The 23024-nt window shown below is 31.3% G+C and overlaps 2 protein-coding genes and 1 long non-coding RNA gene across 4 annotated transcripts; 2 read left to right on the forward strand and 1 right to left on the reverse strand.

Annotated features, from left to right (window-relative positions):
- The first annotated feature begins 342 nt into the window (after positions 1 to 342).
- LOC125055364 lies at positions 343 to 20167 on the forward strand. Its single transcript, XM_047657796.1, has 2 exons — positions 343 to 711; positions 18871 to 20167. Exon 2 carries the CDS (start codon positions 18881 to 18883, stop codon positions 19988 to 19990), a length of 1110 nt encoding a protein of 369 aa, XP_047513752.1. The 5' UTR covers positions 343 to 711; positions 18871 to 18880; the 3' UTR covers positions 19991 to 20167.
- LOC125055365 lies at positions 4412 to 5870 on the reverse strand. 2 transcript variants are annotated; one of them, XR_007117870.1, is made up of 2 exons: positions 5552 to 5870; positions 4412 to 4441 (listed from the first exon to the last, which is right to left on the reverse strand). It is a non-coding gene; the product is annotated as an uncharacterized LOC125055365 (long non-coding RNA). The 2 variants fall into 2 exon arrangements; XR_007117869.1 differs by having other exon boundaries at positions 5543 to 5870.
- On the forward strand, positions 6636 to 11474 carry LOC125055563. The gene is made up of 3 exons (XM_047658022.1): positions 6636 to 7072; positions 9990 to 11219; positions 11441 to 11474. The coding sequence occupies exons 1-3, from the start codon at positions 7056 to 7058 to the stop codon at positions 11472 to 11474; spliced, it is 1281 nt and encodes a 426-aa protein (XP_047513978.1). The 5' UTR covers positions 6636 to 7055.
- Positions 20168 to 23024: the final 2857 nt, after the last annotated feature.

The raw sequence follows: 23024 nt of genomic DNA on the forward strand, positions 1-23024 counted from the left end.
ATAATTTACTGCAGAATCTTTCTTTCCTTAAGAAATTAATTCCATTCTAGAGATATAATCTCCAAAAACCAAACCTTAGTGGAACATTCAATGAAAAAAGTTGACAAATTACACACTGCATTAAACAGATTAGGGCTAGATTTTTCTATGATAAAGAAAAAAAATTCAAATCCCCTATAACAATCAAATTCTAGGATAACATGTGCGTTTATATGAAAATATGAATATAAAAAGTTTCACCCTTTTAATCTTTACTAATATATTATATTATTGATTAAATTTTTCACTGACATAGCGCTTCCCTAAATAAGAAATTTTCACACTACCATTTCCTTTCAGGTGTCCAAGTCAAGAAGGCGGGGCTTGTTTCGATTCCAGCCGAAGTTTTCCGACCATACCCGAAGTTATCAGTACAAAGAAGTGAAACCACTGTAATTAAGACCTCCAGCGCTTAATACCTTCACTGCTATAATACCGACTTGAGACTATTACTAGGAGGCAGGGGAGGTCAGATTAAATTGGGGTTGTAGGAGAAAATGCATGAAAATTGAGGGATGGGTGAAGGAATTTGCCAGGATCTGTTACGTAACGGCAGTCGAGTTTCGAAAGCGGTGCTAGGAGCGTGTTTCAATTGTTTCGCTGTTAACGATAAATAACAACAACGTGTTTACTCACGTAAACAACGTGTACGGCTTGGAGTTTTACTAAGAGGTAGGTTATTTTTATAGATTACTTTTAAAAAAATCCGTTGCTGTAGATGGATATAGTGCAGTTATTTTATATTACCTAGTATGATTCTCAAAACAAAAATACTATTGAATTTCTAGCAAGCATATTATTAACGACAATAGTACGATTTCATAAATAATTTTAAAATAATCCACTTAATAGTTTTAATAGAATATCTCAACAATTTTTTCATCTATTAAATAGTAACTATTCAGGGGCTTGTTGAGGTAATAATTTAATATGCTTTTTCATTTATATCCCAATTTATTGATAGTAAATCGTATAACTTACTCCGGGTAACTAAATAATAATAAAAAGCCTTTATTCATACACTTCTATTGATATACATGTAACAAAAATAGATATGAAAGCAATTTTAACTACTCTAAGATGCGGCCCCTGTCCGGGAGAAGGCCTAGTACTAAATAATAAATAACGATCCTGGTATAACTACATATTATAAAAGATAACTACATATATAATATAAATCTATAATCCAGACTTCAATAAAGATCAGACAAAATTGTATAATTATAAAAATCTAGTTGTGATTTACGTAAACGAATGTTATTTAACTTTGGAAATACTAAATTGTATTTTGATGATCTCCTTTTAAAACTTAGAATAAATATTAACTTAAATAATACTTAATTAAGTTTGCAGATTGCGTTTTTAAGGAATTGTTTTTTATGTTAACAGTTTATAAGTTATTTTTAAATTTCATTCTACTTATGTTTTTATATATTGCTTTATGGTAAAAAATACTTGGGTCTAGGATAATAACATAGGTTATTATGTTTTATAATTAAATGATGATACTAGTATGACAAGATCCATTATATATAATAACATTTGCTTTTATAGTAATGACGTCACACACATTTCAGCCAAACCAGGCAATTAATGAAAAGTAGGCAGTATCAATAACCTACATGTCAACCCCTAATTGCGTTTAAAAAAATCGGTCATTGGAATTCTGCGATTCGATTTTACGACATCTATATTACTTACAATCGCACCACAACTGTGGAACCAGCTGCCCAGTCAACTATTTCCGAACCAATTCCACTTGGGGTCCTTCAAGAAAAGCATTCCTATTCTTAAAAGTTCGGCAACGCACTCGCGAGCTCCCTGGCATTGAATGTTCATGGGAGGTATCACTTAACATCAGGTGAGCCTCCTGCGAGTTTGCCCCCTGTTCTATAAAAATAACCTAGATAAAATAAGATTTTATTGATATTAGTTTAGAGTTTTTTTTTTTAATATTTTATAGATCATTTACTATTGTTACAATTAATCTGTTTGTGTCCGGAAAGTCCCCCTCCGAATGTCGCCATGTTGATGTGTTCTTCGGCTTACCTTCTTACGTCGTATTCCCAACGACGGGAAAAGATTTCTTCTCTTCCTTTTTTTCCACCGTTAGGATACCTCTATTATCTTCTTTGTCCATTTTATTCTTTTCTTCTCTTATCATGTGTCCCGCAAATTTCCATTTCAGTATTTTACAAGTTGTTTTTGCATCCTTAAATTTAGTTTTACTTTTTCTCGTTAATGTTTCGTTAGTAATTGTAAACATTTATTTTGTAAGAAAGCGGGTCTGCCCTGCGATTCTGTAACTCACTGTTAATCCGTGAGTCCACTACGCAGTAACAGCGCTCCCTTCGTCACTGACGTAATTTTTGGAATCTCATGGTATTCTGTTAAGAAATTTTACATTACGTCTTGATAAGTGGAGGCAGGTAACCTAGTAAGTTGTTGTCTATTAATATCGTGACAATTGACTCATTTTATTTTATAAAAAGAGTAAATTGTCAAAATTTTCATCATACATAAACAAAATATTTTTAATAAAACAAAATAGAGAACAAAATGGTCGACGTTTGAAATAAAATTAATAATATTAAAAAAAAGATAAACTGCCCTGCGATTCTGTAACTCGCTTCACACACTCTCAGCGCTGAGTTTTGCTGTCAAATCGTTCGTTTCGGTGTCATGTTACAATTTGGTATTCTGTTAAACAATAACCGCGACAAAAGCGCCGCTCAAATAAGATTGTTCACATTTGGAACTAAAATTTGGCACTGCTACACTTACGCTCCAAAATTGTTGGTATTTGGTATTCTGATACATACCATTTGACATCTCATCTCATTTAAATGTACATTTTGTACGTCAAATTAAAAGTTGCTCTTCCCTCGCTGAAATCGTCATTTACCAGTGAGTTGCCATTTTTAGCGAAGTTAAAACTTGTTTTATGTGAAAATATTCTAACATAGGACAATCTATATGTATCTTGGGGTAAGTTTATAAAATAATATTTATCAATACAGCATTATTTTACGAAAAAAATTATATATATAAACATTAAGCTTCGTGAAATTGAACTTTGTTATTGTTACAGAAGGCCCGTTTCCACTTTTAAAGTTTAAACCTCTATTTCAAGAAATAAATGATGTAATCCATTAAAAAATACTTAATATAATATCTATAGATGGCGAAGAAAATGTAGGCACGAAACGACCAATTGGTTTCTCGGCGTTGGTTATTATCGCTTTTTTCCAATACTCAAGAAATTATATGGTATTGACGAAACCTAGAACATATGCTGCTGAGATGAACGAAGAGTCTAGTAAATACTAAATAGATGATCTAAGGTAAACATTTTGATTACTTTAGCATTAAAAATATAATTTTTATCCAAGAACCAATTTTTCGATGCAGTCTTGATCATGTCTTGTCTCCAGCAGAGATAAGTCGAACAAAAAACGATAAATAAGATAGGTAAATATTGTAATATATTTGTATTTTTCTACTATACTAAAATTATAAATCTAATAATTTCAGAGATCCCCAAATGTTCAAAATTCCTGATAGAAAAATACATTCTGCCTTTGAAGAAGAAGAATATTACATGTGTATCATACAAAAAGGCCCCTGGATATAAAAAGACACAATAGTGCAGACATTTTCAAATTATTGAATTTCGACTATCCTTCAATTTATAATAAATGATAACACAGTACAATTTCGGTTCCTATATTTTTATAAAATATATTGATATAACATTAAGGTTTTGGATAAAAACATTATTCTGCTTTACACAAGTATGAAATACCATCATTACATACATGATGGTTTAAGTACTTATTAAGCTTTTTTAAATTTATCGTTCATAACTATTACTTTTTACAAACTAATTAGAAAATATATTAAAATAAATATATTTATCTACAAAATAAAGTAGAGGTTATTGATTAGCTCTATGTGAGGCTGTGTTTTAATTAGTTTTTATTATACTTAAGTTTGTTTTACTGAAAGTTATTTTGTAGTGTGTTAAAAGTTTACTATAATCATTAAATTAAATGTTTAAAGTTATTATATTGTTCTTTTATTCACCTATAAAGTAACATGGCTTATATATTTTTCATTTCGGCTTAGCTATGTATTTAACTCGGTTACTACGTTTTCTATAGGCAGTCATTAAATAAGTGGTAGATTTAATTAATCATTTTATTAATATAATATTATTAGATACAAAAAATTATTATGAAGTACACAATTATCTTAAACACGGTAATACAATTTTTCATATAAAAATCATAGTTGTCCAAACTGCATTCAAAATAGATTAGTGGTCTCGGTTTAATATCTCTTCTTAACATTTCAATAATTGGTCATTTTCTTCCTCATTCTTGACAACTACCACTGATGGCTGTAATACAATGATTATCTGTTAAAATTGTAAATAGGGAAATGTGGTAGGTCACTGTACTGACACAATAATATTGCATAGCAATTTAATTATTGTAAAGTTAAGGTAAATAATAAAAAAACTTGCATAAAACACACAAAAACTTATATATGGGATATCTTTGTATTTTTAAGTAAAGTATCTTAAAAACATGTTTGATAATATTATAACTAAGCCAAATATTATTAAAAGTTTTATGGTAACAAGGCTTAGTAATTTCGCACAGTATTTGATTCAGTACTATGAATAAAAAAAATCTTGAGCAAACCTATATTTAGACTCAAAAATCCAAATCCAAGTATGTACTTTAAAAACAATTATTTATTAATGAAACAAATCCAAGACCCATAAAGGGTATGTTTAGTTTTAAAGTGTAGTCAGCAGCAATAACTATCTTTTGATTGCTTCATTAAATAAGTTATGGCAATGTTGTTTCCAACATTTAAAATTAACGTTGATCACTTGAAATGGTATGAATTTGAGCAATTGAAAGCTTATATATTTGATCCAACATACCTAACATGATTATTTATACTTGTATTCTGAAATCTGAACAATTAAATTAAATTCAACTTGATCAGTTAAAATTAATACTTCTTATATTTCATGAATGGAATTTGAAGTTAGGAAACCTAAAAATATTTTTTTATTTGACATTTTTAACCAACAATTTCATTATTCTTTACAATGTCGCTTCGATTTAACCTATTACATTTGACTTCAAATTTGCCATCAAACAAACAAACTTTGTTAACTGTTTTACTAGTCACTACTTATTCCTATTTATTTACTATGATAGTTATTATATTTCTAAAATAGTTTTAATAGAATTCAGTTTTTATGAGTGTTAGTAAAAACATAGGTAATATTGTTGTTGTGTGTTTGACCTCTGAATCACTTAAAAAGGTTGCAATAGTAGTTTCATGGCATCTAAAAAGTACCAACACTTGCACTTACACAAATGAATAAATATATAAACACTAATTTTTCTTCTTTATAGATAGGTACCCTTTTATTTTATAATTACTCAACAAAATATTATATGAAAACATTGGTATTAACCTTGGTTACCTTTAGTAACATTTTGAAAATTTAAAACACCTATCCATCCTGTTTACTTTGAATCCGTAGCCCATTTGCTGAGAGAATCACTTTTAGCGTGACATCATCTTTTATCTTTTTGTTAAGATAATATTCTTAAATTTTTTACAATATATCCAGATGTTAGGTATCCCTTGTTTCGTGCTGAAACATAATTAATATTTTTAAGTTTCTGTCGCTCATATACACCACGGCTGGTCAGTTGTCGGGTAAATACGAAATATAAACTCTTAATTGGAAGTTATAAACAAAATACGTAACTTACGATTGACTAATAAATAAACTCACTACTTACCTTTAAGCGGCCCCATTGCCAGATGGGTTTTAATAATTTTCCTCGCTATTCTATTATTTTCCATCAGATAAATCATTTTTGAGATATTTTCACGGTTTATCTTTTTTTTTAATATTTTTTTTAATTCAAACGTCGACCTTTTTGTTTTATTAAAAATATTTTGTTTATGTATGATGAAAATTTTGACAATTAACTCTTTTTATAAAATAAAATGAGTCAATTGTCACGATATTAATAGACAACAACTCACTAGGTTACCTCCCTCCACTTATCAAGACGTAATGTAAAATTTATTAACAGAATACCATGAGATTCCAAAAATTACGTCAGTGACGAAGGGAGCGCTGTTACTGCGTAGTGGACTCACGAAATAACTATTATTTTATAAAAAGAGTTAATTGTCAAAATTTTCATCATACATAAACAAAATATTTTTAATAAAACAAAATGGTCGACGTTTGAATTAAAAAAAAAGATAAACCGACAGAAACTTAAAAATATTAATTATGTTTCAGCACGAAACAAGGGATACCTAACATCTGGATATATTGTAAAAAATTTAAGAATATTATCTTAACAAAAAGATAAAAGATGATGTCACGCTAAAAGTGATTCTCTCAGCAAATGGGCTACGGATTCAAAGTAAACAGGATGGATAGGTGTTTTAAATTTTCAAAATGTTACTAAAGGTAACCAAGGTTAATACCAATGTTTTCATATAATATTTTGTTAAGTAATTATAAAATAAAAGGGTACCTAGTTATACAGTCACAAGACATATTTCCTAATCTTTAAACAGAAACGCCCACGCGTGTTCTCACGGAATATGCTGACGGACTGTCTAGCTCCCAGTCTCGATTATTCGATATTAAGTTTATAAGTTAGTCTTAAGCTAATCACCAATGTAACAGGTTGATTAAATATTAATTAGAAATAAAATTTTATTCTTTTTAAAAACGCTCCAGCGCGACCTCGCGTTTTGACTGGCGCAGCCGGTAGGATTTTCACATCCCGCGAGTATATAACTAAATTGAAAATACTCAAATCGATTTTCATAGTTCTTGAAATACCGTGGACTGTCTAATAGCAGAGTGAAAATCCGCGAATCAAATAAATAAGTCAAATAGAAGAGCATTAAAATAATATCCGGTGCAGTGTGTGATTAGTGACTCAGGAAGAATGGAATTGGGCTGGCGGTGAGTAAACCTTTTCACTTCCCGCTAAAAATTTCATTTTATTCCACATATTATATATTATTACATTATCTGATTTTGTTTCGTAACAAATCTACGAATAAAATTGTACTCAGAGTGTAATTAGATTAGGAACTGTAGTTTTAAAATTATATTGCACAAGAATAGGCAATATAATATAGATTAAATATATAGATAGATAAAACAAAATTATATTGCACAAGAATAGGCAATATAATATAGGTTAAATATAGAGATAGATAAAAAATTATATTATTAATTAGTACGGATTTATTGCAAATTCAAAATTATATAAGTAATTTAAAGAAGTGTAAGTGACTATATTGTATTCTTATATATAAAAATTAAAGATTAAAAATGTCAATGGAAACATATAGATTTGTACCAAGTGAGGTATTGTCCTTGATTCCCAAATATGATGGGACAGAAAACTTACTAAATTTATTTATTGCAAAAAGTGAATATGTAATAAAAGAATTTAGAGTCGAAGGTAATACAGCCCAAAATTTATATTTATTTCATGCAATAACTAGTCGCTTAGTGGGTAAAGCGGCAACGCTATTAAGTGAAAATCAAAATATTACATCATGGGATCATTTTAAAGATATATTGACTCAACATTTCGGCGACCCGCGTTCAGAAGAATGTATAGCAATAGAATTAGAATCATTAAAAATTAAATCTGGAGAATCATATATAGAGTTCTGTCAAAGAATACAAAGTGTTAAAAGTTCCCTAACCTCAAAGGTTAATAGGTTAACCGATGAGAGTATTAAAGCAGCCAAATTAATAATTTATAATAATACGGCTCTTAATGTATTCCTTTATAATTTATCTGAAGATCTTTTACGTATCGTTCGCCTAAAGGGCTGTACTAATTTAGAGAATGCATTAAGTGTTGTTACTGAAGAGGTTAATTTTCATTATCAATATTCTATTAAAAATAAATTGTGGAAGAATAGTGCATCCTCTCAACAAAATAATTTTAAACCTGGAATTCCTTCTCAAAATAATTTTAACCCTGGCATTTCTCCTCAAAATAATTTAGCATCAAATGTGCCTCCACAGAATAACTTTAAATACGGAATTCCCCCACAGAATAACTTTAAATACGGAATTCCCCCACAGAATAATTTAAAATACGGAATTCCCCCACAAAATCACGTTAAGTTTGGAATGCCCACACAAAATAACTTTAAATTCGGGATACCACCACAGAACAACTTTAAATTCGGGATACCACCACAGAATAACTTTAAATTTGGAATGCCCCCACAAAATAATTATTATCGGTTTGGAATTTCGCCTCAAAATAATAGTCGATTTGGTATACCTCAACAAAATTATAAATTTGGTTACCAGCCACAGCAGGGTCCTAGGTTCGATATACCACATCAAAAAGAGAATCCACAACCAGTTAACACAGACGTTTCTATGCGAACCGCACCGATAAGACAAAATATGATTAATGACTCTGAATATTATTACGAACCATACTATTACAACGACTATAGCGATTATGATAACTATGAATCAAACGAAACAACCGTGTGTGAAAATTTTAATTTGTTAGAAAATCAAGAAAATTCGAAAGATAACAAGGAAATAGATTCGCAGCAAGTAAATTTTCAGGGAGAAGCCTCGAATCATATACCGAAATAATAAATCTTAACTATTGTGATAGCATTTTAAAATTACCACACATATTAATTCCGGAACTAAACGCAAAATTTCTTATAGACACTGGTAGTAGTCGTTCGTTTATCAGTCCTTCTAAAGTAAATGAATTTCTTAATGAATATAAAAGCTATGAACCATTTACAGTGGTTAGCACTCATGCTCGAAGTACACATAACGAAGTAGTATACATCCCTTTGCCGTATATTTTTAATAGCCCTTTAATGCATAAATTTTATGTATATGATGTAGATGCTAGATATCATGGTTTAATTGGCTCAGATTTATTAAAGGAATTAGAAGCTAGCATTGATATGAAAAATCAAATACTGTATACAACTGGTTCTGCCATACCTATATTATATAGTCCTCCATACGAAGCTATAATTGAACCCAGAACAGAATCAATAATTAACACCCCTACTAACCTACAAAATGGAGATGACATAGTAGAACAGGACAATTTCAGTAATGGCGTTCGTATGCCAAATGCTATCGTTACATGTGAAACCTTCTTTGCAACCACCGTAATACAAAATACATCCGAGAAACCATTTAAAATTACTTTGAAAGAACCTAATAAAGTCTCAGTTTTAAAAAATAATGAAATTTGTAAAAGTAATTTTATAAATGAAACTTTAACAAATGATAATGTTTTAAAAGAAAATTTGTCCAAGCTTCGTTTAGATCATATGAATAGTGAGGAACGTAACATAATGTCTAAACAATGTTACGAGTTTCGTGATAATATATTTTATTCTGATAAAATTCCCTTATCATTCACCAATCAGATTAAACACAAAATTAGAACAGTTAACGAAGACCCCATTTATATTAGACCATATAGACATCCTGCTTCTCAAAACCAAGAGATAGAAAAACAGATAAATAAACTCTTAAAAGATAACGTCATAAAAAAATCATTTTTCCCTTATAGTGCAACGGTTCATTTGGTACCAAAAATAAAACATTTCCGATCTTATTTATATGGTATAAAGAAATCAAATACTAAACTAACACGTTGGAAATTTCAAAAATGGAAAGAAAAATTCAAACGCAGACTCATCATCTAGAAAAAGAGTTAACACGCGACGTAGTAAGGATAAGGCTCGTTATCATAAAAGCTCGAGTATCGGGTTCAATTCATAGAAACGTTGTTCCAACGATAACTCTTAAACGAAAAATTAAGTTACATACTAAAGATTTGAAACGCCCTTCACAGGTTGTTACTCCTGCTGGTACATCTGATCCCAAGCCAGGCCCTTCAACTGCAAAAGATCAATAGAAACCCAGGCCTCCTACCCATTAAAGAAGGTCAAGCAGTAGTAGCTTACGACAGATGGACCGTGATAAAGATTTTAGATTTTAAAGCTATCAACAACGAACTAAAACTAAATATAAATAACTTCTTAACACTTAAAACCGAAGTCCAAAATTGTTTCGACACTAGCCTATTCAATTCGCATTTCCAAGAAGTACAGTTACAAACTAGTTTCATAATGAATATAACAGTGAAAAAATATAAACAATTAGTTCCGACTTCAAAATCTAAACGTGGTTTATTGAATCCTATTGGAACATTCATTAAAGCAATAACTGGCAATCTTGATAATGAAGACGCTATCAGATATGAAGATTTAATTAATAAATTGAAAACTAGACAGGACGCTATTAGTAATAAAATAACCATAGTTTCCGAAATGATGAGTACTGTAACAAAAATTATTAATGTAACACGGAATAATTTCATTCAAATTAATGAACGTTTTGAGGACATAGATCTCAGGTTAAACAATTCTAAAATGTTACAAATGAGCAATGAAATTATTCATTTTTATAATATTTTTACCCATAACTTTCAAACTATTTACTCAAGACTAAATGAAATTGAAACAGCTCTCGCTTTTGCTAGGATTAAAATATTACATCAATCTATTATTGATACTAAGGAATTACTGTCAATTTTAAAAGAAATAGAATCTATGTATAATTTAGTATTTCCAGTGAATATTGAAAATATTGTAAAAATTGAACTGAATATTGAGATGGAAGCGTATATCAAACAAAATCAGATAAAGTTTATTATGCACATACCCTTAATTAAAAATGAACTATATAATTATTATAAATTAATACCTTTACCAGTGCATAGTAATAGTAATAATATATCTAACATTATCCTTCCTAAGTATCCCTATGTCCTAGTGAAAGGGTTGAAAGTCGAGCCGCTCTCACAACCATGCCAAGAAATAGACGAAAACCGATTTTTATGTCCTGAATTTGAAACTGCACCGGTATTGAAGGACGAATGTATTACTACACTAATGAATTTTTCCCCCAACACATCTTCATGTCGTCCTGTGCCCGTTCTAATCGAAGATGTCAAGATTTATTTAGTACAACGAAATCATTGGATAATATTTTCTAGAATAGAAACCATTATATCTAAAATGTGTGACAACGACGTTTCACATGAGCCATTAATGGGCACTTACCTGTTAACCCTAGATGATGATTGTTCGATAAGGATCAAGGATTTCAACTTGAAAAGAAACGAACACCAGGGAAACGATATCGCGTTTACCCGATTCCCAATTGTAAACCTACCGTTAATCTCCAGCGAAATTAAGTCACAGAACAAGCGTCTGAATTTAGATGGAATTGACCTTGCAGACGTTCAGCTCTTAAACCTTTTGGTGAAAAATAGTGTTCCTACAAGTGTTAGTGAAAGTGAATTAAATCAATGGTTCTTTGGTATAATTAATATAGTAATAAGTTTTTTACTCATGACATGTGTCATTTTATTAGCATTTAAAAATAGAATTAAGAAAATTATGTTTCAACCTAAACAGAATATTCGAGATCATCCAAACCCTGAGGATAATCTCGATTCTAAGGAGAGAGGAGTTATACAGTCACAAGACATATTTCCTAATCTTTAAACAGAAACGCCCACGCGTGTTCTCACGGAATATGCTGACGGACTGTCTAGCTCCCAGTCTCGATTATTCGATATTAAGTTTATAAGTTAGTCTTAAGCTAATCACCAATGTAACAGGTTGATTAAATATTAATTAGAAATAAAATTTTATTCTTTTTAAAAACGCTCCAGCGCGACCTCGCGTTTTGACTACCTATCTATAAAGAAGAAAAATTAGTGTTTATATATTTATTCATTTGTGTAAGTGCAAGTGTTGGTACTTTTTAGATGCCATGAAACTACTATTGCAACCTTTTTAAGTGATTCAGAGGTCAAACACACAACAACAATATTACCTATGTTTTTACTAACACTCATAAAAACTGAATTCTATTAAAACTATTTTAGAAATATAATAACTATCATAGTAAATAAATAGGAATAAGTAGTGACTAGTAAAACAGTTAACAAAGTTTGTTTGTTTGATGGCAAATTTGAAGTCAAATGTAATAGGTTAAATCGAAGCGACATTGTAAAGAATAATGAAATTGTTGGTTAAAAATGTCAAATAAAAAAATATTTTTAGGTTTCCTAACTTCAAATTCCATTCATGAAATATAAGAAGTATTAATTTTAACTGATCAAGTTGAATTTAATTTAATTGTTCAGATTTCAGAATACAAGTATAAATAATCATGTTAGGTATGTTGGATCAAATATATAAGCTTTCAATTGCTCAAATTCATACCATTTCAAGTGATCAACGTTAATTTTAAATGTTGGAAACAACATTGCCATAACTTATTTAATGAAGCAATCAAAAGATAGTTATTGCTGCTGACTACACTTTAAAACTAAACATACCCTTTATGGGTCTTGGATTTGTTTCATTAATAAATAATTGTTTTTAAAGTACATACTTGGATTTGGATTTTTGAGTCTAAATATAGGTTTGCTCAAGATTTTTTTTATTCATAGTACTGAATCAAATACTGTGCGAAATTACTAAGCCTTGTTACCATAAAACTTTTAATAATATTTGGCTTAGTTATAATATTATCAAACATGTTTTTAAGATACTTTACTTAAAAATACAAAGATATCCCATATATAAGTTTTTGTGTGTTTTATGCAAGTTTTTTTATTATTTACCTTAACTTTACAATAATTAAATTGCTATGCAATATTATTGTGTCAGTACAGTGACCTACCACATTTCCCTATTTACAATTTTAACAGATAATCATTGTATTACAGCCATCAGTGGTAGTTGTCAAGAATGAGGAAGAAAATGACCAATTATTGAAATGTTAAGAAGAGATATTAAACCGAGACCACTAATCTATTTTGAATGCAGTTTGGACAACTATGATTTTTATATGAAAAATTGTATTACCGTGTTTAAGATAATTGTGTACTTCATAATAATTTTTTGTATCTAATAATATTATATTAATAAAATGATTAATTAAATCTACCACTTATTTAATGACTGCCTATAGAAAACGTAGTAACCGAGTTAAATACATAGCTAAGCCGAAATGAAAAATATATAAGCCATGTTACTTTATAGGTGAATAAAAGAACAATATAATAACTTTAAACATTTAATTTAATGATTATAGTAAACTTTTAACACACTACAAAATAACTTTCAGTAAAACAAACTTAAGTATAATAAAAACTAATTAAAACACAGCCTCACATAGAGCTAATCAATAACATCTACTTTATTTTGTAGATAAATATATTTATTTTAATATATTTTCTAATTAGTTTGTAAAAAGTAATAGTTATGAACGATAAATTTAAAAAAGCTTAATAAGTACTTAAACAATCATGTATGTAATGATGGTATTTCATACTTGTGTAAAGCAGAATAATGTTTTTATCCAAAACCTTAATGTTATATCAATATATTTTATAAAAATATAGGAACCGAAATTGTACTGTGTTATCATTTATTATAAATTGAAGGATAGTCGAAATTCAATAATTTGAAAATGTCTGCACTATTGTGTCTTTTTATATCCAGGGGCCTTGTTGTATGATACACATGTAATATTCTTCTTCTTCAAAGGCAGAATGTATTTTTCTATCAGGAATTTTGAACATTTGGGGATCTCTGAAATTATTAGATTTATAATTTTAGTATAGTAGAAAAATACAAATATATTACAATATTTACCTATCTTATTTATCGTTTTTTGTTCGACTTATCTCTGCTGGAGACAAGACATGATCAAGACTGCATCGAAAAATTGGTTCTTGGATAAAAATTATATTTTTAATGCTAAAGTAATCAAAATGTTTACCTTAGATCATCTATTTAGTATTTACTAGACTCTTCGTTCATCTCAGCAGCATATGTTCTAGGTTTCGTCAATACCATATAATTTCTTGAGTATTGGAAAAAAGCGATAATAACCAACGCCGAGAAACCAATTGGTCGTTTCGTGCCTACATTTTCTTCGCCATCTATAGATATTATATTAAGTATTTTTTAATGGATTACATCATTTATTTCTTGAAATAGAGGTTTAAACTTTAAAAGTGGAAACGGGCCTTCTGTAACAATAACAAAGTTCAATTTCACGAAGCTTAATGTTTATATATATAATTTTTTTCGTAAAATAATGCTGTATTGATAAATATTATTTTATAAACTTACCCCAAGATACATATAGATTGTCCCATGTTAGAATATTTTCACATAAAACAAGTTTTAACTTCGCTAAAAATGGCTAACTCACTGGTAATTGGTAAATGACGATTTCAGCGAGGGAAGAGCAACTTTTAATTTGTCAATTGTCGTACAAAATGTACATTTAAGTGAGATGAGATGTCAAATGGTATGTATCAGAATACCAAATACCAACAATTTTGGAGCGTAAGTGTAGCAGTGCCAAATTTTAGTTCCAAATGTTAACAATCTCATTTGAGCGGCGCTTTTGTCGCGGTTATTGTTTAACAGAATACCAAATTGTAACATGACACCGAAACGAACGATTTGACAGCAAAAATCAGCGCTGAGGGTGTGTGAAGTGAGTTACAGAATCGCAGGGCTGCTCATGTTTGGTAGCCATATATTACATAGATACCACAAAATAATTTGTTTATATCCAATATCATATACAAAATAGTATTTTGTATATGTTTCTAGTAAACGTTTGGAATCCAGCATCGAAGTAATAAACAAAATCGTATATATAAATTTATTTTAATGTTTTAAAACTAGGAATCAAAACATTCTACACTAAAGACACAAAGTGATAAACTTCCTGCATGTATCGATTAAACTAATTGTTTATTGTATCGGAGCACCCTTGCACCCTTGTTTACGTCTCCCCTTTGTTTACTGTTTTCGGGTGTTCGCAACAACCCCCTTCTCCCCTACCTTTGCATCGCGATGCACCTATTTCAAAACATTTTATGAAATGTTTTTAGTCTAATACTATTTTGCTCTTATATTTGATATTGACAGCATATGATTATTTAGTAACTTAGATATTTCTATAAAAGATATTGTTCATCTAAAATGTATTGTTTTATATTTATATTTTTTTAAATATATAACTAGAGTCAACGGGCAGAACACCACCTGATAGTAAATTATACATGCCCATTGACACTCACAGTGGCAGGAAGGCTTTCTTTATTAAAATCGGTACGCTCTTTTCTTTTCACACATGTTAAAATGAAGACAAGAACAAAAATTGATGTAAAAATAACAAGAGAACTCAAGAATCAGGCTGCGCTAACCAGATCCATGCAACTTCCTCGCAATCGTGCCAATGATATCGCACTGGACTCCCGAGGCGACTTTTTGTATTGAAGAAGCGGCATAAGTCAGCCAAGCGTACGCGAATATCAAAAAATACAATATACAATAAAAAGTAGATCCTGCCAATTTTCAATCATTTTCTTATTATTTAGCTTATCTACTAATATATCGGTTATTATAAATTTCCGGAACACTTCGACGTCCGCCGTTCCACAACTGAGCGTTTTTTAAGGCAGTTTTTGCCGCGCACCACCACTATGTGGAACCAGCTGCCCACAGAAGGATTTCCGAACCAATTCGACAATGGGTCCTTCAAGAAAAAAGCGTACCAATTCTTAAAAGGTCGGCAACGCACTCCCGAGCCCTCTGCGGCGGCGGCGGTGGCCTATGGACGGCGGCGTTATCACTTAACAGTGCAATACCTAAAATAAATCAGTGCTGCTACAACCTCTTTAAGTGTGGGTCTCAGATTTCTGAATCTGTTCCATGATCATTTTTAAATCTAAACTGTGCACAGCCGGGGCTCGAACCTTCGACCTCAGGGATGAGAGTCGCACGCTGAAGCCACTAACTACGCCAACACAGCTGCTACACTCCAATACTTAGATTAAAATAAACGTGCTTTTGGACTACCTGGGGATGGAAAAATAAAGTTAACACGAACCTTATGAATTATTTGTAAATTACTAATTAAAGAAAAGCTGATCTGAATATTTGATTGTTCTAGAGGGTAATAAGCTAACCGCGGCTCAGTTTAATAATTCACGGATTTGAACAATTGAATCTGAGAGCGATACCTGTATTAAATATGTAAATTAGTTATTTATTCAACTCGCACTTCGCCTAAAAGGGGAGTCTCTTTATGAAAACTTTCGCAATCCGTGACATTTGTGTCATATTACTTGATGAGAAATCTTAGCTCCTGTAACTTGTAATACAATTATTTAATTTTCTTAAGTAATTAATACTGATTACTGTACTATGATATATTTAATCATGTTAATAATAGAAAGAAAAATTTGTTTTTTTTTCCACGCTAGCGTTCATCACATAATGTTATATCAAAGGCAATGCATATGTAATAGGAGGCAAATGGGCAGGAGGTACATATGATGTTAAGAATGGACTCTCACATTGCCAGAAGGCTCGCGAGTGCGTTCCCGGCCTTTCAAGAATGGGTATGCTCTTTTCCTGAAGGGCCCTACGTCGAATTGCTTCACAAATACTTGAGTGGGCAGCTAGTTCCACATAGTGGTGGTGCGCGGCAAAAACTGCCTTAAAAAAGCTCATATACTTTGTCTTTAGCTAATATACTTATTGTTACATGCTAAATAATTATTGTTTCGCCTGAATTGACGTTTTTAATTAACGTTGCCCTGAAGTTATTTTATTAAACATTTCTTACCAATTTATATTCTTTATCCCGGTACTTTCCATAGGGCTAATCAAAATTATTAATTGAAGTATATTAAACAATAGCAAGATATCTTCTCCCTTGAGGCCCGTTTCATTAATATTATTTATAATTTCGCGGCGACCGGCCCAAGACGGAACAAGCTAATTTCAAAAATAAATATTAGCTCAATCAAACCGCTTCGGATAGTCCCTAATATTTCATTGTTTTGTTTCAAATTATAAATGTCTTAGCATTGTTGTTTGAAGTCCTGGAACCCACACGGGATAGGCACATTTCTGTCTTTTATTGATTTTGAGGACGCGATTTTGTCTCACATGTAAGTCACGGAAGATATTTATTTTAGTTATCAAAGATCTCCCGTTTCTGTAAATTAGTTAAATAGCAATTTACAAAAGACGCTGATTATCTCCTGAAACGAGACATTTCCTTCGCTGCCGGTCCTCCACTACTTTTTGCAGGCCTTTTACAGCAGTTCCTCTACACCTAGGGTTATTTGGGCTGATCTACTAGCCTCCAAGTAATTGACCAGCTCAAGTATGCTTTCACACCTGAACATTGCTTTGTAGCTCAAGCCCAATCGACGATGTGAGATTTCTTGTCTTTTTGATTGATCTCGTCTCAACTTTCCACCAGTTACTATCCTTCAGTTGCAGCATTTCCTCTTCACCCAGATACCACACAAGAGTGCTTTCACACCCTATGCTCGGATTTTAGGCTTAAGCTCAAAGAACACATTTACTGGCTGATTATCGACATGATTGTATTGATGATTATTACAGATAAAAATAGAAATGAACGGCAAAAATACATACATTTTCAATATAAGACCATTTTTCATCACTCAGCTCTAAAATTCTTAAGACTCCATTAAGCTAAGAGCTCCAAATAATGACATCGAAGATAGTGTATTGTTTTCAATAAATTAAGGACGGCCGGCTCTCCGTAAACAGCCGCCGGCCTGCGTCAACACAATTATTATCCTTGGACAGCCACCCTTGTTGATAAACATACTCTAAATAAATTATCTCGTTGCCAATATTATATAAACGTTTATTAAAATAATAAACCCCTCAATTTACTTATTAACTATTTATTTTGGACTATAGTTTTAGACCAGTCTTTTATTTTCGCAAGTATTGTTGAAATACTTTGACTGAGCTTCTTTGAAGCGTTCTGACCCACGAAGGACAAAATTAAGATACAGGCTTAGCGCTAACTATGACACCCGTAAATCAAAAGCCAATACATTTTTGGTGCACGGGCGTCACATTTAATGCTAAATCTTGTTCCTGAATATTCCCCTAAATGGTTTGTAAAGTCTAGTGTCTTAATATTAGTACCTATCCTATGTTATAACTTGGTATCAACATGGGGTGCAGAAATAGAAATCATCGTTAAATTTTCATTCATTATTCTGTACATAAAAATAAAAATAGGTAATCGATCAACCTGAAACTGCCGCTAAACACTGAAAGCGTCGGACCAGGTTTCATAATTTTAAATTCCAAATTGTTAAGTTTATTGTATTTTTATAACGTACAAATGTGGGATTTTGAGAAGAAGTAACTAAGCTAGATGCCTCTTATTTAATCAAACATTAGGCACCTTGGAGTTGTTAAATTAAAACATAATATATTGAAGAAAATATTCTTCCGTCGGGAGCTAATGTCAACGTATTCAAGATCATCGTTAGATTTCAAACGTTTCATTTGTTATTATTAGGAAAAGTTGTGTCAAGGTATTGGCCTGGAAAATTATTTACATTTCTAAATATTTTTACAGCAATTATATATAATCTCAATCTCCTCTTGTGTCTTTAGATACTTGTAGATTTTTTGTTCGCTCTTATATCTTATCCATTATAATTTTTTTATCATACCTCAAACAATACTTAATTATTCTTAACTAAGACAGACCTTAACTACACCAAATAACTGTTCATATTCAAATAAAAGTCTAATGTAAGGATTATTTATTTACAGAACCACAAAAATGAGTGCGCGGCCGCCTGCAACCGCCACCCGTACGAAGAAACAAAACCATGCCAACATACCTTGTCCAATCGAAGATTGCGCAAGATTCACGTATGGAAAACTACCAGATCATCTCACCAAGATCCATGGTCTCACAGGCGCCGAACGAGATGCGCTCAACGAGCAACAACGAAAGAGATTCTTCAATGGCGAACTATGCCAAGTCCGCTATCTCAAAGAAACAGCTATTAGAGATCTCTGGGGCTCAGATTACGATGACCCTCGCATTAGAGCTAAGATACACCAAAGCTATGCACTGGTTAAAATACGCATCATTCCACTAGCGGCTACACAGAGAAGTCGGCCCCTGACTGAACAAGACGCAAATGTTCTGACAGCTTACAATGCCAGAACCGCTCCAAGACCCGCGCGTGTCCAACGTACTAGAACTCGAGCGAGACCTTATGCCGTACCAGAGACGAATTCAGTTCAAAGTAGTTTGTCAAGCGAATCGAGTGAAGATGACAGTGCACGCAGCTCGTTGCCTTTATCACCGCCCCCATCATCTCCGTCCCTACCGCCATCACCGGCTCCCTATGAACTACAACCTGTAGAAACACGTCTACGAGATATTTTCGACTCTAAAATTGACGCAGGGTACAAAGCTGTAATTGATGATATGAAGAAATCAATGACAATGGGCAGAACACTTGGTACGAGGAAAAGAAAAATCTATAGAACGTACCGCCGATATGCAAAGCGGCTAATAGCATTCTTACACCGACAGCATTCCCCTTTAGCGTACGATGTTGACGTGTTGTTATGCGGAGAGAGACAAGTTTGCGCGTTTCTCGACAACATAAGCCGAGAGCATAAAACTAAAACCTTGAGAAACTACATTGTTGGTGCAATAAAGCTATTGGATTCACGGCTTTTCGCTTTAGAAAGAGACCCATCGTGTAAAGAAAAGGTGGTTTCAATGAACCGTGTGTACGAAGTTTTGCTCGCTCGACTAAACGATTGTGACCGGCTGCTGGCCCAAAAAGAAATGTCACATCATAAGGAAACAACACCTGTAGATGATGATTCCGAACAAGAATTTGACGATGCATACGATGGGCTGGTTTAAAACATAAGACTTTTGTATATATCTAACAATCCATATATTTAGCGAGATCTACCCTTGGTAATTTGTGTATATAAATAAGTATGTATTAATAAAAACCGAATATATTTGTACTTTGGTATTCGCTAGTCGACGCAATATAATTTTAACTATACTTTATAGAGGACTGAAATCTTATTTTATAATTTTAAATTTCAGATATTAATAATTACTTACCGAAGTATTATTATATAAATACCATTAAATAAGACAAGATGTAAATATAATTGATACGTGTTCGAAGCAATAATGTAAATTAAAATTAATTTCATGACGTATTGTAACATGAGAGTTATTAAACATATTTTGTAAAATGTATAATTTTATACTATTGTATTTGCACATATATTTCTATTAGGTACTAGACTTTTACTAGTTTAATACTTTTCTCTATTAGTTGTTTTATATCCTAATGTGATGCTAGGCCAAAATTTCGAGAAACATCTAAGTTTCCAAGTCTTTTTTCCTAAAGGGCGTAAGTTTGTGCTTAGATATGTCTCCGAATTCTATCTTAAGATACAAGTACCTACTAAAAATGGCAATCAACAATTTTTTTACTATAATAGTATGCTGGTTGTAAAAAATATAATTACCATGATAATTATTAAATCATGTTATTAATTTTATTTAGCTTACATTAATGTAACAAAAAAATTTACGTAGATTATTCTTGGCTGTAAGCAATGTAATATAACATTATGTGAATATTTCTCGTAATAATTAATGTTAGGCTCTAATAGTTAATAAAATATTTACTGTCTTAGACAATTGCAAAGTTTTATTTCACCTAAATGTTCTAGTGTTTCCAAAACTTTATACTTCAATCACAATCAATAAATGTTTAGTTGAAAAATAGTGACATGCCCTGCAAATAATACTTACGTTATTTATTTTATAACGAAGCACCAAAAATTCTGACACATTTTTCAAACTCTTATTATATTCAACTTAATTCAGTAGTACTTCCAAAGCATTATTACAGTGATGATCAAGCAGGACAACTATTAAAACAAAACAGACTACATACATTTTTGAAACGTCATTATACAATCAACACATTCAATCTAATAAACTATTTATAAATTTTCATAAAGAAGAAAATTATACATCAAAATATAAAATAATTATTGCAACACTTTTTCTGATATGTAATTGTTATTTTTGATCCAGGGAAGTGAAAGAAAAGCTAACAAGGACAACCCCCTTAGAGTTTATTTAGTTTTTACGCATTCCAAAACATTTTAAATTTGCCGCGTAAATAGACAAGCCATTTCTATGACTTCTATTAAAGTTTACTTATCTGTGACAGCGTACGCTTTCGCGCATGCGCTGTGTATGTCCTGGGTTTTGGCGCCATTAATGTTTTAAAGAACTAAAAAAACCTGAAATGATCACTTAAAATGTCAAATAAAATTGAATTCATGACCATTTTCCTTATTATCCATTTGAATTTTTAATCTGATTGCTACCCGAATAAATAAATATAAGAAAAAGTGACCTCGTCCATTATTTAAACACTCTAGGAAACCAAGTAGAGAAAATAATGTAGTACGTCTTTAATATTACGTTATATTCTCTTAGTATCTAATGGTATGTATATTCATAAACATGCTACATCATTTTTGAAATACTTGCGAATACCAATTTGTAAGATACCAATTTGAAACAACACCAAACTAAATATTAAAACACATGTGTGCATAATATAATTTCCATACTCGTATATTTACTACCATGCTCAAAACATTAGTTTTACTACTTTCCAATATAAAAATATATTCTACTAAAGTGCACGTGGAAGGATTGATAAATTTAATTCTTTTCATTACCTACCGACTATCACATTCGTCGAGTTTGACGCACAACTATGATAAAGTATCCATCTAGTGTCAAATAGCTACTGTTAGTAGTTTATAATATCAATTAATAGGTGGCGTGATATAGATGTTTGATATCTTACATAATAATACTGCTGCTGCCCGATAGATGGCGTTTATTTAAAAAACGCTGTTATCTTGGGCGCTGGTGTCAAGTCTACCTTCTTCAAATTCATGTTATCCTAATACACGGCGATCGTAAGTGCCTGCTCCAGATTCTCCGCTTACAGGCGCCCACGTTCCAAGCGTTCCGTCCACATTCTCGTTCAACAATAATGAGGAATTTTCGGACATTTCGATTTCTCTCCACATATATTTTAAGGTGGGTTTACATAATGTGTTTCTAATCTTCGTTGGTGTTTTAGGTACAAATAAATAGTAAAGTCACAAAACACCATAGATTTATGTTGAATAAACAGATACGTCTTTTAATCAGTTTAGTTAGTACCGACTCGTGGCTAAGTTCGCTTAGAGGACTCAGTGTGATAAAGTAGATCTTTTGTATCGCGACTACTATTTACATTGTTTGATTTCAGTTAACTAGATACTGAAAATATTATTTTACATTACAATCAATCTTATTGTTGTCGCTAAAGTACTGTTCCGAATTTTTGTCCCAAATTGCGTTTACGCTGTAATGAATTTTGACTAAAACATTACATATATCCAATCAACAGTGTTTGTTGATGACGTTAGTCATTACCGTTTGGCAATTAATGGAAATTACAATTCTATATAGAAGGATGATTCTATTTTAAGCATAACATTCAGAGGGCTATTCTCGTAACAGTCTTGAACTGAAACGTCAAGTACGTTCTCGACGAAGTTTGATGATTACAGAAATTTCTAGAAACATATTAAAAAGGTCAAATGAATAGTTTGGATTTGCTATATTTATTTTATTTAAATTAAAGTCATAACATTATTAATTGTGTAACATTGCAATAATTAAATGAGTATTTCAATTATTTTGCCTATTATTCCGGGCACTAATTTCAATCAAAAACCGTTTTCCTTAAGTTTTATATTTACATATACTTCATAATCCTGTAACAATTGAAACATACCAGGAATATAGTATATTCCTTTTTTAAAACATAGAACCGAAACCAAAATGCACT

The sequence above is a fragment of the Pieris napi genome, chromosome 13 (genome assembly GCF_905475465.1).
Source record: "Pieris napi chromosome 13, ilPieNapi1.2, whole genome shotgun sequence".
Taxonomy (NCBI): Eukaryota; Metazoa; Arthropoda; class Insecta; order Lepidoptera; family Pieridae; genus Pieris; species Pieris napi.